The 17,907-nt window shown below is 39.3% G+C and overlaps 1 protein-coding gene across 1 annotated transcript; it reads left to right on the top strand.

Annotated features, from left to right (window-relative positions):
* The first annotated feature begins 20 nt into the window (after nt 1–20).
* LOC146647391 (uncharacterized) lies at nt 21–5,288 on the top strand. Its single transcript, XM_085388873.1, has 3 exons — nt 21–450; nt 2,294–2,395; nt 3,007–5,288. Exons 1-3 carry the CDS (start codon nt 121–123, stop codon nt 4,282–4,284), a joined length of 1,710 nt encoding a protein of 569 aa, XP_085244999.1. The 5' UTR covers nt 21–120; the 3' UTR covers nt 4,285–5,288.
* Nucleotides 5,289–17,907: the final 12,619 nt, after the last annotated feature.

Genomic DNA, 17,907 nt, shown 5'->3' with positions numbered 1-17,907 from the left:
ATTTTTTACTTTATCCCCCACATTTACGACAATTTAGCAGGCGCGTTTAACCATGGTAACGAGTTATTTTACGGCACAACTGCAGCCCGCGCTACCGAATGAAACATACTAGCTTCCAACATGACTTGGCGTTGCTTTATATGCTACGTGTTTGTAGCATTGAGTCTGAGACAACTTTTGAGTCACATTAATACCATGCACAGCCGCAGCCCTGACTTTCGCGTGGTGTGTGGAATTGATGGCTGTCCGAGTGAGTACAGAGTATATAACTCTTTCTACTATCACGTAAAGCGGACACACGCGCGTCACCTTCTCGGAGTGGAAGCGGATGAGGAGGATGGATCAACCCGCCACGGTTTACCTGGAGCAGGTGAAAGGACGGCCCCAATCAACCAAACTAACGCCAGTTCTTCAGTAACTGACGAGGGCTCAAGCATCCCCGCACTAACGGTAAGTTATTTTAACAAAAGCCAGAGAAACGAGCTGCAGAAGCTGTAACATAATGTTAGCATTTACTTTGGCTGATCCAAGTACGTCCATTAAATGTGTTGTTTTTGACAGACTCATGTTGTACTTTTATTTTAACAGTGATGAGTGTCGAACTAGTTGTTTCGCTAAATTAAGTAACTCACCTGAAACGTAAATGAGAGCTGTGGCAGAAACGCAAAGCTGCAGTCTTGTCAGACTGTTTTTTTTTTTTTTTTCAGTCATCCGTTCGTTCGCTCCGGTGAATGCATCCAAACTTTGCAGAAAGTCCTATTAGTTTAAAAAAAGTTGATATATTGTTGAAATACGTGTTGAAATCAGCTGGTAAAAGCCAGTCAGCTAACTGAATAGGTCGCTATCATGTTTACATATGTGTTCAAGGTCAATTTAAGCCATGTCCACACGTACACGGGTATTTTTGAAAACGGAGATTTTCCGTTTTCGTTTTAAAAAATAATCCCGTCCACACGTAAAGGCAGAAATGAAGGAAACCACTGCTAGGAACATGCCAAAGCAACAGGTGGCGATATATTCCTAACCGTGCAGCAATGTTGGCCAATCAGAAGTCTAGAAGCCTCGGTGGGAAAAAGTAAACAAAGCTGGGGCATAGAAGCAGAAGCAAGTGGTATGTGTGGAGGGACAGTAACTGTGTGTATATGTAAGCATTTAAACACTGCAGAGAGTAGAAGTAACAGTATTGTAGAAATTCATTTCACCGAAATAATAACGTGGCGCACAGTGTGACGTCAAAAAATGAGCACACCTTTGACACTGCGTTTTCTCCATTTTTATGTCCACACGTAAATGCAAAAACGGAGTTTTAGAAAATATCCACCCTGGCCGGAGTTTTTAAAAATCTCCGTTTTCAGTGACCAAAGACGCCGTTTACGTGTGGACGAAAGGTGCAAACGCATAGAAAAATCTGCGTTTTCAAAAATACCCGGGTACGTGTGGACGTAGCCTAAGAGAATGACTATTAGGCAAAGCAAACCAAAATTACATGATTTGTTCAGAGTTACTGTCAAAAAAAAATTTAAACACACAAAAAAATACTCATCTTCACATTAATAAGAGCATTAAAGTCAATATTACTTTTATTGTCAGTATTGGTCATTTTTTTTAAAGGTGAAATTACTAAATATAACATATTTCAAATTGTCAGTAACTTGTCCAACAGTAAATAACTGACATAACTAATTAATAAAGTACAATAAAGTAAAGTAAAGTACTTTCATACAAACCAATCAGTAAGTTATTTTGTATATTTTTTAAATGAGTAATCAGTTATAAATAACTATTTGCATTTCTGAAGTAACAGTAAGACTACTGACAACATTAACTGTTACTTTTTTTTCTAAAACTATCTTTTGTTTTTCTTTTCTTTACCTTTTTTTCTTAGTAACTCAGGAGGTTATGTTTTTGGTGTCATTTGTCTGACTTAGCAAAATAACTCAGTTATGGACAGATTTTAAATTTTCAGGAAATGTCACAAATGGGCCAATAAACAAGTAATTCAATTTTGGGGGTGATCAGGCATGATCAAGGAATTTAAACTATACTGTACTGAACTCTCCATGTGCTTTGCTAGTCTTATTAATCTATTATCAAGTACTGCTTTGTTTGTCATTTTAGTTGTCATTTTAAAAGCTCAAATTAAAGACATCAGTCAGTAAAAATACATCTACCTTGTACCTTATGGGCATGAATCTAGCTAACTAATGAATGCAATATTGTTTGGTGATTGCTACCTATCAATGCAATTATTTATTTCTGTTTTAATAGATATGTTTTTGTTATTCTGTTTCAGAGTGGATTTCAAGAAGATGGAGAGGGTCACCTGAATCTTGACATTTATAAACATGCAACTGCATTTCTTCTTCAAGCCAAGGAAACCCATCGACTGACACAGGTAATTTATGCCATTAATTTTCCATTGAATTGTATTTCATTGTTAGAGAACCTAAAAGCAATATGCTTAACTTATGCTTAACAGTGCTCAAGCTATAACTTGGGCACTGTTCAGACCTGGCATCTTGAATGATCTGATCATAAATGGACAGCTATAGGTATGTGAGTGAAACACCTGACATTCGAATGTGTCTCCATGTAATTCATGGGTGACCACTCAGATCTCACTCCCCCACTATATATGGAAATAGACATGTATGTTGCATCCAAAATCTGCCTATCACAATATTTCCTTAGCATGAGCTAAGAATAGAGACAACATAATACACACAACACAAATTTTCAATTTGCATTTCCACCTATGATCCGATTCCTCAAAATGCATTATAATTAAGTGAAAACAAGGTTTTAACGTTGCATAAGACAATATTATTCTTTACAAAAAAAATTGGGTGGTGGGGGTAACTTATTTTGCTCATTGCATCTCACTAACTTTATGTAACTGAAGGTTTCATTTTTCAAAAATTGTGTCTCTGTGAGTTTGCATGTTGACTGTGTTCTCATATGAATTTTGTAATTAAGGATTTTCCTTTGTTTTTTCCTCTTCCACAGAGAGCTGTTAACCACATCGTGAGTGGAATCCAGCAATATCAGGCCGTATTATTGGAGCACCTAAAACAACAAATGAGTGACATGATTGAGAGACATTCTGGGGACCTGGATCAACTAAAGAGTGATGCAGTGGGGGTATTTGACCAGTTTGTTGACCCTTTCACTCAAATTGCTTCCACCCATTTGCAGGACAAGACCATCAAAGAACTGTTAAAACCAGTTGAACCAGAGATTATTGTCACAAAACAAACAGTCTGTTATTCGAAGCGTGGAGACTCCAGAGTTCTTGCCATTAAAGACCATTGTTTTCATTACATACCGTTGGTGAAAAGTTTGGAGCAGCTGCTATCACATCCAAGAATGCTTGCAATGATTGATGAGAGGCCAAAGCCATGCAAGGATGGCTTTCTTCATGATTTCATTGATGGAGACATTTTTAAGTGGCACCCACTGTTTATTAAAGTCCCTACAGCATTACAGTTGATTTTATATACAGATGAAATTGAACTATGCAATCCTCTTGGATCTCGGGCAAACAAGAACAAGCTGTTATTGATTTATTACACCTTAGGTAACATCAGCCCTAAGTACAGATCAAGACTTCCTGCTATTCGTCTGCTTGCCATGGTAAAATCAAAAGATCTTTCCCGTTGTGGTATAGATGAGATATTTGAGAGGATTAACCGTGACTTAATTGAGCTGTGTGATGGTGTCCAAGTTGTCACTGCAAGTGGTGAGAGGACAATTCATGGGGCACTCATATCTGTGTGTGGAGACACTCTAGCTCAGCATGAAGTGGCTGGATTTAAGGAAGGAGTGGGTTTTGCCTACAGTAAATGCAGGCACTGCGAATGCCACTTTGAAGACATGCAGGAAAAATTTAATGAAGATTTTTTTGTTAAAAGGACCATGGCCAGTCATAACAGGCAATGTAATGACATTGAGAAGGCAAGTACGGACTTTCTGAAAGACAAACTAAAAATAACGTATGGTATAAACAGGAGAAGCAAGTTAACAGAATCTCCTCACGTTGATATAATCAATCAAACCCCACAAGACATCATGCATGTTATTCTTGAAGGCGTTGCCCCATATGAAATCAAATGTGTTTTAAAGAATCTTGTGCTTTCAGGGCAAATGAACTTAGATTCATTCAATAGTGCAATTTTGTGTTTCCCTTATTCTCCTGTTGATGTGAGGGATAAGCCTTGCCCCATATCTGTCAGTACGCTGTCATCAAATGACAATAAATTGCTGTCTCAACTCTCTCCAGATTGAAGCTTTTAATAGAGCAGCATTTAAAACATTTCAAACAACTGTTTCCAGATGAAAATATTATACCTAAACAGCATTATTTACTGCATCTTCCTTCTCAGATTAAGGCTCTTGGTCCTACAGTGAGGCATATGTGTATGCGTTTTGAGTCAAAACATTGTTTCTTCAAGCAGTGGGCTCTGAAAAGTAGTTTTAAGAATATTTGTAAATCTCTTGTGAAGCACAACCAACTTTATGAATGTAGTCAGAACGTGCATGAGAAACATCCCATTTTTTCAAGTGAAGTCGACATGGGTCCAGCCAAAGAGGTGAAAAATGTTCATTATGTAGAAGGCAAGATTAAAGACTTCATTGAGCAAGTTGAACATGTAGTTTCTGTACAGTGGATTATGCTACATGGAAATATACATTCATGTGAAAAATCTTTGGTTATTTCTGATGTCATAAATGATGCTCCAGAGTTTGCACTTGTTAAAAACATCTATATTGTAAATGCATCTGTGTATTGTTTTGAATGCCAGCCTCTCTCTACAGTTGGGTGGAATGATCAATATTTAGCTTATGAGGTAGAAGTTCCCTGTCTAGCTCAGGCAAATATTTTTGTGGATGCTGGAAATCTTGTTGATTATACAGCATACCACTATGTAAACTTTAATAACAGCAAGTACATTCCAGTGAAGTATGATCTAACTGACATCATCAAACATTATTCTTGAGTCTTTTGTGAATATGTGGGCTGAAATAAGGTTTTTAAAGACTGGCAAAAAAATTGTTCTATTTACTTTTTATTTTACTTTTGGCGCAATCTGTTCAGTGAGGGAAACAATTTCAGTGTTTTGCCTCTTTTTCAATGTCACATTGATATGGTTTGACTGGTATGTAAGAAAAATAAATACACTGTGCTTAAGATACTAAGACTCATAATAATGCAATGTTGGGCATGATATTAACCTGCAGTTCTCAATAAAGTAGATTTGATGTCCTGATTCAAGTTAGGTCTATTTCTTGAAACAAGATGATACATCTTTTACAAATAACACAGCAGCTTAAAACGTTTATGAAATGCCAAAAAAGCTTGTTTCGTGTGAGATATGACTCAAAACAATATGTTTTCAAGAGTTTTTCACTTAACAAGATATCCAAGATGCACTGTCTAAAAACAAGTTCCTATATCTCACTGAAATGTTACTCTTTAGCTGATTATGGCTTATTTTAAGTGTGATTAGATATTTTGACTTGAAATAAGACAAATATACTTGGTAAGATTTTGAGTTTTTGCAGTGCAGTATGTGGATTGCACTGAAACCACAACCTCACAGCATGATGGGATGATGACAGAGCCGGCCTGATGTCATCAGATGCTGCATTTAAAAATTCTGATTATCAGCTGATTAAATGCTGTGAACAGTTATTCTCTTGGAAGAAGTATTGTTGTTTCTCAAGGAAATAAAAAAGAGCTCATAAACTGTGCACATCATTGTTAAATATACTGGTAGTGTAGTAACATTGGACTTCTGATTTATTACTGATTTAGTAACACAAGCATTCTCCACTGCAACCACTGAACATCCAAGGTATGGACATTGAGGCTGTGGACAGCTACAGGTACCTTGGTGTTCATCTGAACAACAGACTGGACTGGACTCATAACTCAGACGCCCTCTACAGGAAAGGCAGAGCAGGCTGTACCTGCTGCGGAGACTCAGGTCGTTTGGAGTGGAGGGCCCACTCCTGAAGACCTTCTATGACTCTGTTGTGGCTTCTGCTATCTTTTATGGTGTGGTCTGCTGGGGCGGCAGCATCTCTGCTGGGGACAGGAAGAGACTGAACAGGGTGATCCGAAGGGCCAGCTCTGTTCTAGGATGCCCTCTGGACCCAGTGGAGGTGGTGAGTGACAGGAGAACGGCGGCTAAGCTGTCATCCCTGTTGGACAACATCTCCCACCCCATGCAGCAGACTGTGACAGCACTGAGCAGCTCCTTCAGTGGGAGACTGCGGCACCCACGGTGTGGGACGGAGAGATTTCGCAGGTCTTTCCTCCCCACTGCTGTCAGACTCCATAATAAAGACTTTAACTGATCAAGCACACACATCCATACATATGCAATAATACTAAGTGCAATAATCCTTTCTGTCATCGTTGTATTTTTACTCAGTTGTATATAGTATTTGTATTTGTATTCTATTTTTATCTTATTGTATATTTATTTTATTTTATTCTACTGTATATAGTATTTTATTTTATTCTATTCTGTACAGCTGTGTACTGTATTTATTCTTATTGTATTCTAATTTTTGCCTCATAACTTTTGCACTGTCCACTTCCTGCTGTGACAAAACAAATTTCCCACGTGTGGGACTAATAAAGGTTATCTTATCTTATCTTATCTTATATTTAACATTTTATTACATCATCATAAACAGCTGCAGATTAACAGTGATGGGAATAACAGCGTTTTTCAGTAACGAATAATCTAACTAATTTCTATTTCTATCGTTACAACGCCGTTACAGTTACTAAGAAGAAATGCGGTCACGTTACTATTTTTCAGCAAACAGACGGTTGAAGCTGTGTTCAGCTTACCGCACCTTATATCAGTTGCGCGGAAGTAGCTGTAAGTAATGTGAACGCTACAGCTTTAAGCAGCTGTGCGCGCTCTTGCAGGCGGTAATCGCTTTCTGCCCGACGATCACTTTTTGGCACAACACCTGGAGCTAAGGGGGCAAAACAATCGCATGAGTGCTGCTGTTTGACTGAGGAAGAATAAAGGAGTCGTGGTAAGCCAATCACACGACCACTTTAAGACAAAGCAACAAGGTGATATATACCAGTTTATAAATTGTGTTGATAGGCCACGTAAAACCAGAGTCATGATAAACAATATATGTGCATGTTTTTCCTCAATAGTTTCCTCACGTTTAACGTGTAAGGACAGCGCTAGCAAGCACTCTCTTTTTCTTTTGGTCATAAGAACTCTCTGCTTATGACCAAAAGAAAAAAAAAAACCTACCCTTTCGTCTTGATGGAAAAATGCACCATGCCGACCAATCAAAAATGATTAACATGATTAACACACCCCACTTTGCAGTTATTTATTTGTAACAAATGTTTGGAATCATGTATGATTTTCGTTCCACTTCTCACGTGTGCACCACTTTGTGTTGGTCTTTCACCTGGAAGTCCAATGAAACTGATTCATGTTTGTGGCTGTAATGTGACAAAATGTGGAAAAGTTTAAGGAATACTTTTGCAAGCCACTGTATATACATTAGACCAGTATTTCCCAACCTTTTGGAACCATGGCACATATTTTACTTTATAAAAAAAAAAATCACACAGCACACCACCAACCAAAAAAATATCACAAAAAGCATTTTGATAATTTTTCCCTGCTTACCAGGTATAGCAGAATTGGATGGATTTGTCCCTATTATACCTTTTTTTTTCTTTCTTCTGACTACCACTCATGCTAGGGCCTTCATCTGGGTCAGAATTTCTCCAGGACCCGGGTCAGATTGACGTCTCACTTGCAGCATGACTCTGGCTGTGTCCGAATTCAGGGGAAGGATGCTTCATTGCCATTTGCAATGTTGGGAAGGTTACTTTTAAAATGTATCACTTAGTGATGGGATTTGCTTTAATTAATTTATTATTAACAACAATATAAAATTATGCACAAAAGGAATTACTAATGTAAAAATAAAACATGCAACATTTATATATGTTATATAAATACCAACTAGATGTTTAAATCTTAATATAAATGAGTAACAGTAGGTGGACATTAGGTAATGTCATGGTCCTGGGCCGGTGACCCAGTGTTTTTGGTTATGTACTTTTACTTTTGATAGTTTTGTATTTTCTAGGGTTTAGTGGTGTTCCCTCTGTTTGGTGTCTTCCCTGCTTGTGCATTCCCTTAGTGTAGTAGGTCTCTGTGTTTAGTCCGCGTCTCTGAGTCTGTCATTATGTGTATGTGTTTCCTGTTTTACTTTGAAGGGCTCTGTCAGTGTGTTCTGTTTACGTTTCCCCTGCCTCGTCAGTTGTCATGTCTTACAGGTGTGTTCCCCTCCTGTTTCCCATCCCCTGATTCCTGGCGTGTGTATTTATAGTGTGTGTTACCTTGTCCTCGTTGCTGGTTCGTCTGTGTTGTTTCCCCTCGGTCTCCCTGCGTCTCTCCGTGTGTATTTCTCCGGACCTCCCTGTATTTCCTTTTGTTTAATAAATACTCACCTGCACCTGAGCTGCCGCATTTTGGCAGGTTTCCACACGTCTGCCACACCGGACGTGACAGGTAAGGCTGCACTTTTTGCAGCGATCTCGTATACAAAACTATTCGTATATAAAACAGGTCCGCGGCTCCGAACCGTAGCAAAGGGACCTCTGGCTAATACGTCGGGTTCGTGTCGGCTCGTAGCTGAAAACTAGCTTTACTTTGTTGTCTGGGTCGACTGTGCTAGCGAGAGACAGAGAGAGGCGTTGAAAGGCTGCTGCAACTGAACTTATTGTTTCAGAGGAAAACACGAACGTACAGTCGAGTCTTAACAGCTTACTTACAGCTGGGCTCGTCAGGCTCTCTTCTTGGCTGCAGTGGTTATTATTATATTTACATGCTTCCAGCTCCCGTTTCTGGTCGACGACAACTCGTACCTTTCCACTCCCCTTTTTCTCCCTCCTCGCGCTCACAGACACATAACGTGTATGGCAGTCCATTCTCCCTGCAGCATGGACTACACTGCCCATCAGGCTCCATTCTTTAGGGCGATGCCTGTAGCACTCTGCTATTGCCTTCATATTAAATCATTTTTGTGAATAATTTTTAAAAATATTTCTTCATGTCATTATGCGAGCTGCAAGTAGAGGTGACATGGGCCACGAGACTGAGACACAGGCATTAGAGCTTCTTGATCCATGTTTTGTTTGGGGCATGGAAACCAAAAATAGAGAGGGCATAGCTGAACACATGAAACAGGAAAATACCCCCGTGTAATCCCTTTATTTCAGCAAAGTAATTGTATTCTGAATACCATCTTTTTAAACAGTAACTGTATTGGAATACAGTTACTCATATTTTGTATTTTAAATACGTAACGGTACATATATTCCATTACTCCCCAACACTGCATATTTGGATGCAATGACGTCACGGCGACGCGACGAAGGCTGTCCGAATTCAAAGAGTGCTCAAAATGTGGCGACAAATGCGTCCTACTTTTCCCCAAATTTTAAGGATGGGTCCGATGTATCGTTCATGTCCTACTATATACCAGGATTCATTGCGGGTCACAGAGGAGATTTGTTTCTGATAACGATGGTGGTCGAAGAGGAAAACACTTTCAAATGTAAGTATATGAACATCTGGTTGTACAAAAGTTAAATTGTTATAGCGGTCGTGTTGTTAACCTTTCGGCATCTGCATAGACATGTTTCTTTTATTTAAAATAACCGTACACCAGCTTGTATCGCGGGTCCCGCGGTTTTTCATGTATTGCCGCTTACATACAGCTAATTTTGATTTTTACGAATTGGTGATATGTTGTGGAGACCAAACAGCTTAATTTATTAAAACGAGGAGAAAACGATCACCTCTTCACTGGGGTGAAGAATTGGGCTGTACAAGAATAAATCAGTTTACACATCATATTCATATGAGTGCAGTCCTATTAACCCTCATGCTGTACAGCAGCGGTCCCCAACCTTTGTTGCGCCACAGACCGGTTTATGTCAGACACGGAGCCTTTAAGGTACCACAGATAAATACAACCACATAAAATGATCCGACCAAGACAAAAAACTGGTATTTTGTAAATATAATAATAAATGTGAATGTACTGTGTAATTGTGTAACTTTATTAGCAGCGTCCTCCTGAAAATGCGCCAACATTGAGAGTAACATCCTCCTCTCTGCCGCTTAATGCGCCCTGGTCGCTATGGTAACGCGTAAATATTTCTTTCAAAATAAGACACACAGCTACAACAAGGGAAAGACCCAGGGAAACAGAGTTAATGATAATAACCCCGAAAACCATAAATTTCACAGCGGAGCCTCAACTCTCGTGGCCCGGTACCAAACGACTCACGGACCGCTGCTGTACAGAACCTGTGATGTCCAGACGGCGTCCTCTGGTGTTCTGCTGTGAAAACTTTTGGGTTTAGGGATTAACATAGTTGCCATGGTTTCCTCTCTTCTCTTATTTGTTGTGTGTGATCAGGACAATTCTGGAGAAGATGGGCCTGCAGGGGAAAGTGACCCCCTTGCAGGCCAGAAGACATGAGATAACTTTAAAGAATACAAAGTACGTATGTGTGTTATCAAGAAGATAATTCTTAAGAACACAAGTTATTAAATGTGCAACTACTAAGAGTTGTGGTGTTTTTATTTGCCTGCTATCATTTTTGGTTTCCTCTGCCTTTAGCATTGCAAGTATCCAGGCTCAGGAGAGGGGGTCAGTGGGAAGCCCACTGCTGCTACTTGGCCCTGGTTTGCCATCATGGATGAGGTGATAGGACAGATGCCTCCCATTAAGCCTCCTGTCCTAATGTCCTCTCTCCCTGAGGAAACTCCAGGGCCAAGCACAGCAGTGGGTGACCAAAACGACAGCGATGACGAAGCGGCTCAGCCACCTATGACAAGGAGGAAGAGGAAAAGAGATGATGAGCTGCTAGACCTCATCAGAGAGGACATGAGGCAGCAAAGAGAGGCTGAGGAGAGGAGAGCAGGGAGAGGATGGACAAACTGTTCACTTCTAGAAAGATTAGTTCCCAAATGAGTTATGTACTGAGAAATTTATTTATTTGAATATATTTGTTACATTGTTATGTGTGTTGCATTAGTTTAAAGGTTTTATGTTATTGATACATTGATTCAAACAAACAGTAATTGTCACTGAACTCAATTTGATTTACAGGCATTTTTAACATGTATGAACATAACGCTAACTTGGAACAATATTACATGGATATTTATTTGATAGCAATAAAGTAAATAACAATAACAATTAAACAAGAGTATTTCAAATACACAGTATGTAAAGATGGAAAAACAATATTTACAGTTGTTCACACAGGATTAACCTGAGTGACCTGTTCCTGGATGGTTTCTTTTACAACTGTAATAGATTACAGGAAGTCTCTGGCAGTGTTGCTGAATCTGCCCGAGCAAGATCAGACGTGGATGGGGTGCTGCAACTGAGACCTGCGGTTTGTCTTTTCTGCTCAGCGAGTGGAGAATCACACAGGGTGGTGAGCTCTGTGTGATTGGTGGTGGGCAGAAACACAGCTGATTCCCCATCACACTGTGTTGTGGAATTGGATTACGTACGTGCTATATAGTTACTTGTGCATTTCTTCTTCGATGGAACCAGCAAGGAAGAGATGTTTTTTTGTTTTTTTTTTTGTTTTGTCTCTCCTAATAAAGTATGCACACAGTAATAAATATCACAAATGATAAACACCATAATATAAATAAACAACACTACACATCCTATAATCTGATTTCTGTCTTTTAGTTTATTAAAAAGTGAAGCACCAAACACTAGTTTGTGTCATTATCCAGATGTACATAAGCATGATTACACAGGTACTAGGAGCGGGTTTTGATTATCGATTAAAATCGATTCTAGCTTGGATAACGTGATATCGATTCATTAAAATCCTGAATCGATTTTTAATATAAATATTACTACATTTCAACCACCACCAAACAGCTAAAACAGTAAATGAGAGGAGGTACACCGATTCTGCACAAAGACATAAACACAAAGCGCGAACCCGCTGACGCATCAGAATAAGTGAGATGTCGCCTTTCTCACCAGACAGCACGGACACGGTCGGGGCTGAAAGCCGACAGCTCACTGATTCTGATGCGTCGGCGGGTCAGTGCTTCGTGTTTACGCCTTTTTTGCGCTGATTCTGAAGCTGCAGGTTTTATTTCTCTTCAAACAACATTGACCGAACCAGCAGAAAAAGAAGATCCAAACTACGCTTCACATAAACATCGTCATGAATTTCCTCTGACTTTTGCTGTTTTGCTTTCACCAGGATAAAATCACACTTCATGCACAGCTTTCTCTCTCTCACACTCTCTCTCTCTCTCTCTCACACACACACACACACACACACACACACACAATACTTCAAGAACAGTTTCCCGTCTAAAAATCTGTTTTCTGCATTATTCGCTTGTTTGTTATGCATAAGACCTCCGTTGTTTGTCAGCCGCTGTTCTTTCCCATTTAAATACTTCCGAAAAGAAAACCTAATTTCTGCCGTTCAATAGGCTACTAAAATAATTTAAACTTTTTAACATTATGCAAAATTGCAAAACGCTAAGGTGTGTCTCTAATAAAACCTCTATTTGCTCTGCTTCAATTCAGCAGCATCAGGTAATGTTCATTTGTTGATTAATGGTTTTCTTTCAGTTTTGATCTACTGCTGAATATTTTTATAAAATCGTTTTTCTGTTTTAGCCTCAGCTATGTTGACACAAAGGCATCTGCTGTGATGCTTACACATTAGATAAAGTCTCGAAAGTGTCAGCTTTCTTTTTATAGTTATACAAATATGCAAATGTACAGATCTATGATCTGAATTATACTATTGACTGACTGTCTGAGGCTAACAGTTACACAATCATACCAAAACGCTGTCCTGATACTTTCCACTTTGTCTTTTGTATCACACACACTGAGACAATATTCGGGATAAATAACCAAGAAAACAATTTATTTATTCAGTTTAGAGGTTTACACATCATTATAATCACAGAGCCTGCTTCACTTGAATTGTCCACTTGATGGCGCAGTAGAGCAAATGAATCATCACAACGCTTCGAACCATGAGTCGACCTATGGACTACTTGCACTAGGGCATGTGACGTATTTCCGTTTCCAAATACTACCACTTGGGCGTTTCCGGTATGTTTGTTTATCTGTCGGTAGCTATGCTAATGTCGCTTCAGAATGAGTATAAAAAGGAAAGTATTTAAAACAGAACATTTTCAATAACAGGAGAAGAAATACTCCGAGCATTGCTGTGTCCCATTTTGTTCGGCTTCAGCCAAATTTAACGGCATACTAAGTTTTCATGCCTTTCCGACCCATTCCGACTTGAGAAGACAATGGCTGGTAAACATATGCCGGGATCATTTCACGATTACCTCTCACACCAGGGTCTGCTGCAGACACTTTGCCAGTGATCAACTCATAGAGCCAACAACCCTCGATGGTCGAAGGCGGCTTATTAAAGGTGCTGTACCAACACTTTTTGAGTGGAATGGCTATAAAGTTGAACCACCGCGGCGTAGTGTTTGGGAGAGAACGGAGCGACGCCCTGAACTAGTTCCTCCTGACGATCAAGAAGAGCACAGTCTTACAAGAGATCATGACTACTGCTCAGTCCCTGAGCCGTCTGCATTGGACATATCTGCATCAGCTGCAGAAGACCTGTCCAAAGACGTGGAGACTCTGAGGAAGGAAATACAGGAGTTACGTGTCCAGCGAGAATTTGGGTTACAGCGTTTTGCTGGCTCCAACACTGACATCCGATTCTATACCAGGTACACCTAAGTTCTATTCAAGCTAACTGTTTAAAATATACCAAGGTCACCATCAGTTAAATTTCAAGTGTTTCCAGTCTTAATGAAACACAATAGAAATTTACTTTTTCTCTGCTGATTGTATGTTTTATGTAGATGCTTTAGTATTTAAACAATATCCTAATGCTACAGGTAAAATACAACACCAAATACTCTTAATCAGACTATTTTATACAGCATACCATTAGCATATTTGTCACAGTTTACATTATTTTATGCCAATGTTGGATGTTAATTAATGATTGACATGATGTATGTCTCTCTCGTGAATAGATTTCCAAGCTATGATCATTTGATGGCATTCTGGGTTTTGATTGAGCCTTGCATCTATAAAATTATCCGGGTTTCAAGAGCCAAGTCAGCTGCCAATCGGAACGAAGAAGTGTTGACACCTGCACGCACATCAACGGTAGGTTATGGGTTTGTTGGTAGTTAGAACTAGAGGTGTAATGTTATTGTATTTATGTACAATAACATTACATAATGTACAATAGCATACATACACAGGTGTATGTATGCTAGACTCGGTATCCTTTACATACTGTGTACTACAGCACCTCATTGTTTACCCCATGGTACAGTATGGTATGCATAACCATTACAAAACATTTAGCCAAGAAAAGAATAATTTTACTAGTTCATAGCTTAAGGAGTAACATTTTCCCTTTTGTTTTCACCTTCCAGAGGCAGCTGCTACAGCCAATTGACGAGTTTTTTTCTTTTCCTGGTTTTCCTGTCAGTTGGTTTGAAGGAGAGGGACCTGGCACACCAATTTAACATACACCAGTCCACAGTGAGCCGCATTATTGCAACATGGACAAATTTTCTTGCCACTGCACTGGGGTCTCAGTGCATCTGGCTTACACGTGAAGAAGTGCAAGCTTACCTCCCTGAGGAATTCAAAGATTTCTCAGACACCCAGATGATCCTTGACTGTACAGAGCTGAGGTGTCAGACACCATCCTCACCACTTCTCCAAAGTGAAATGTACTCTTCGTACAAATCCCACTGTACGATGAAAGCCCTGGTTGGCATAGCTCCACATGGTCCAGTGACATTCATCTCTAATCTGTATGCTGGTTCGGTTAGTGACAAGGAACTATTCAAACAATCAGGCATTGCTGAGAAGTTGACTGAAGACATGGCAGTGATGGTAGATAAGGGCTTCCTAATCACTGATTGTTGTAAATGCAAAGTGTACTGCCCACCTTTTCTAAGCAGAAGCAGATGCCAGCATACCAGGTTAAGGAGACGCAGGCCATAGCCAGACTCAGGGTACATGTGGAGCGAGTCATTAGGAGGATCAAACAGAACAAACTTTTTGATAGCATCATTACCATGTCACATGTTTACAATATCAACCAACTGTTTGCAGTAGCATGTATGCTGTCAAATTACCAGAACACAGCATTAGTTAAAAAATGGGTTAAGTGAGACAAGATGGATTTTTCCCAAGACACCAGTGCCAGTACAAGTAACTTATGGAAAATGACCTGCAGCTGAGGCCACTACAGTTGCATTTCTTCCTTCTCAGCTGACGATACTTGATTACAGAACTGGTACTTGAGTGCTGATAGTTGAGTTTCAGTTATTGATAATTCAAATTCATTGCAAATTTTGAATGTTAATAATACTGTTTAATTATACTACTATTATTACTATTCAGATTCAACAAATTGTTTATCAAAATTATAAAGTAAATCACTAAATCGTTTTAAAATCATAAGTGACATTGTGCTTTTGTAACATCAAAAATACCATTTGTCATTTTCTTCATTCAGTTGTGTTATTGTCTAAATGTATATCAGTATGCTAGGCATGGAGTTTTAAATACTTACCATATAAATAAGTTCTGCACAAATTCAATGTTTTAATGTGTGTTTTTAAAAAATGAAATTGATGCCATTGCTTAAATAACAGTTTATTGATGTCACAAAAAAGTAACATGTAACAACAAAATAATTCATGAAATACATTGCAAATAAAACATCAGTTATTTTGTTCCAGCCAGCCTGAAGGATCTGTTTTTCTTTTTGCTATGTTTTCACTGTTCATTTTTCCAAACACAGGTATCTTGGCATATATATGTAAAAAAAAAAAAAAAAGAAATAGTCTGCCTTTCCTCTGATTGCATTGTGCATATCTGTATCCATGTATATTCTTTGCACTACGTAGTCCTCTTGTGCCCACACAACAAAGTCACACCACTACATCCCACTGATGAGCAGTTGAACAACAACTAAACTAAAAACTAAAAGGTGTAAAACAGTGGTGCATAGGTTAGAGACTGGGATATATATGTACATGACTGAGTCAGCCGTCTTCAGAAAGTGTAATGTTGTATGTAAATTAATACCTATTCTGACACATGTATGCATGAACAAATAGCAACATGAAACCAAATTTTACAAATTGAATTACCGTACTCCAGTCTGGGCCATCCTATTTGGTACCGGCTTAGTGAAGATCATGGAGTTGATGGGTCCTGGCTTCACACCCTATCAGAAGACACATTTACTATGGATGGTGTTGCTGTTCATATGTAAACATGGACTAATTCAAAAACTTTAACCTCATTTAAATTACCACTGTCCGTGGCTTGTGCCATTGCTGTTCAGATTCCGTGCAGCTATGCACAGGGGGGACAACCGGCACTCTGCTGTTTGGAAGAGCAGTGCCACTGTGTGATTGCACATAACAGCGCCTGCCACACAGGAGCACTGACTATGTGTCAGTATCACCAGCGATGAATCCAGAAGCTTAATCTAAGAAGAAAGAACAAAAATTTAAAAATGTAACATCTTCATGGAAGAGCTGAACAGGAACATAGTTCAGTGTTATGGTTACTGACCCCTACAAACCCCTCCTGAATGCTTAGTGTTTCTTTCTCTCCCTATTAAAACAACTTAACCATCCTTGATAACTGTAATAACTTAGATTGTGTATATTTGCAGTATTAACTTGGTGTCAAATGTTTCTGATCACCCAAACACACGATTTAACTATCTGACTAGTCAAATTAGGAGTGATAAAGCAGGGAGACAAGGAAAACATTCAAGTTGATGGGCCTTTAGGAATGAACTTAACTAATGCTTTAATGAACTGAACCCCACTGAACGGGGATTAACAACTTTACACAGCTTCCTGCCTACACCGGGCCCACTTGGTCAGAGGGCCCGGTGGCGCCAGTGTCCGGCAGCCTCGCCTCTGTCAGTGCGCCCCAGGGTGGCTGTGGCTACAATGTAGCTGCCATCACCAGTGTGTGAATGTGTGTGTGAATGGGTGGATGACTGGATATGTAAAGCGCTTTGGTGTCGTTAGGGACTAGTAAAGCGCTATATAAATACAGGCCATTTACCATTTACCATTACACTTAGTCTGTGTGGTGCCTCACTCTTCCTCATCGACCTGTAGCACAGGGCTCTCACACCGACCTCCCCTGACAACCTGTCTTTATTGGACACTGAATAAAGATACAAGTACCATTAGCATTATTTCTGTATTACTCATGTCAGCACATCTTAAACATATATACTTTACACTTAGCAAGAGTAGCATTAGGTAGTTAACTACCTCCTTAGTTAGCCAACTATCTATCGCTATTATAACAGTGTCTAACAACAAAAGTGACATTAGTTAAGAAAACCTCAACTATACTTTCGGACGACATAAAACACCGTTTAAGAAAACATATAATATAGAGAATTGACATCAAATGAAGGACATAGAAGAGTAACGTAGTGTTTGCATTTGACTTTAGCTAGCATTTCTTTGTCGGTTAATTTACGTTTTCTTACCTTCGTAGTTGTGTATATATGATGCAGCATATAACTTAATCCTTTATCTAATTTGCTGGTGGGGGTAGTCGTCACTCTGCAAACCCGATGATCATCAGTGATGTTCAATTTTGGGAGCTCTTGTAGGCAGCGAGTGTAGAACGTCGCCATGGTTTAACCACACCGGAAGCACTGGGGCAGGACTACATAGAACGCGGAAGTGATTGTGCAAGTAGTCCATTGGGTGGAAAGCTTCA

This window comes from Rhamphochromis longiceps, linkage group LG18 (assembly GCF_057381845.1).
Source record: "Rhamphochromis longiceps isolate RC_006_pf linkage group LG18, R_longiceps_female_GT1.1, whole genome shotgun sequence".
Classification (NCBI taxonomy): Eukaryota; Metazoa; Chordata; class Actinopteri; order Cichliformes; family Cichlidae; genus Rhamphochromis; species Rhamphochromis longiceps.
The sequence above is the reverse complement of the archived record's forward strand: the minus strand, read 5'-3'. Positions and strand labels throughout refer to the sequence as shown.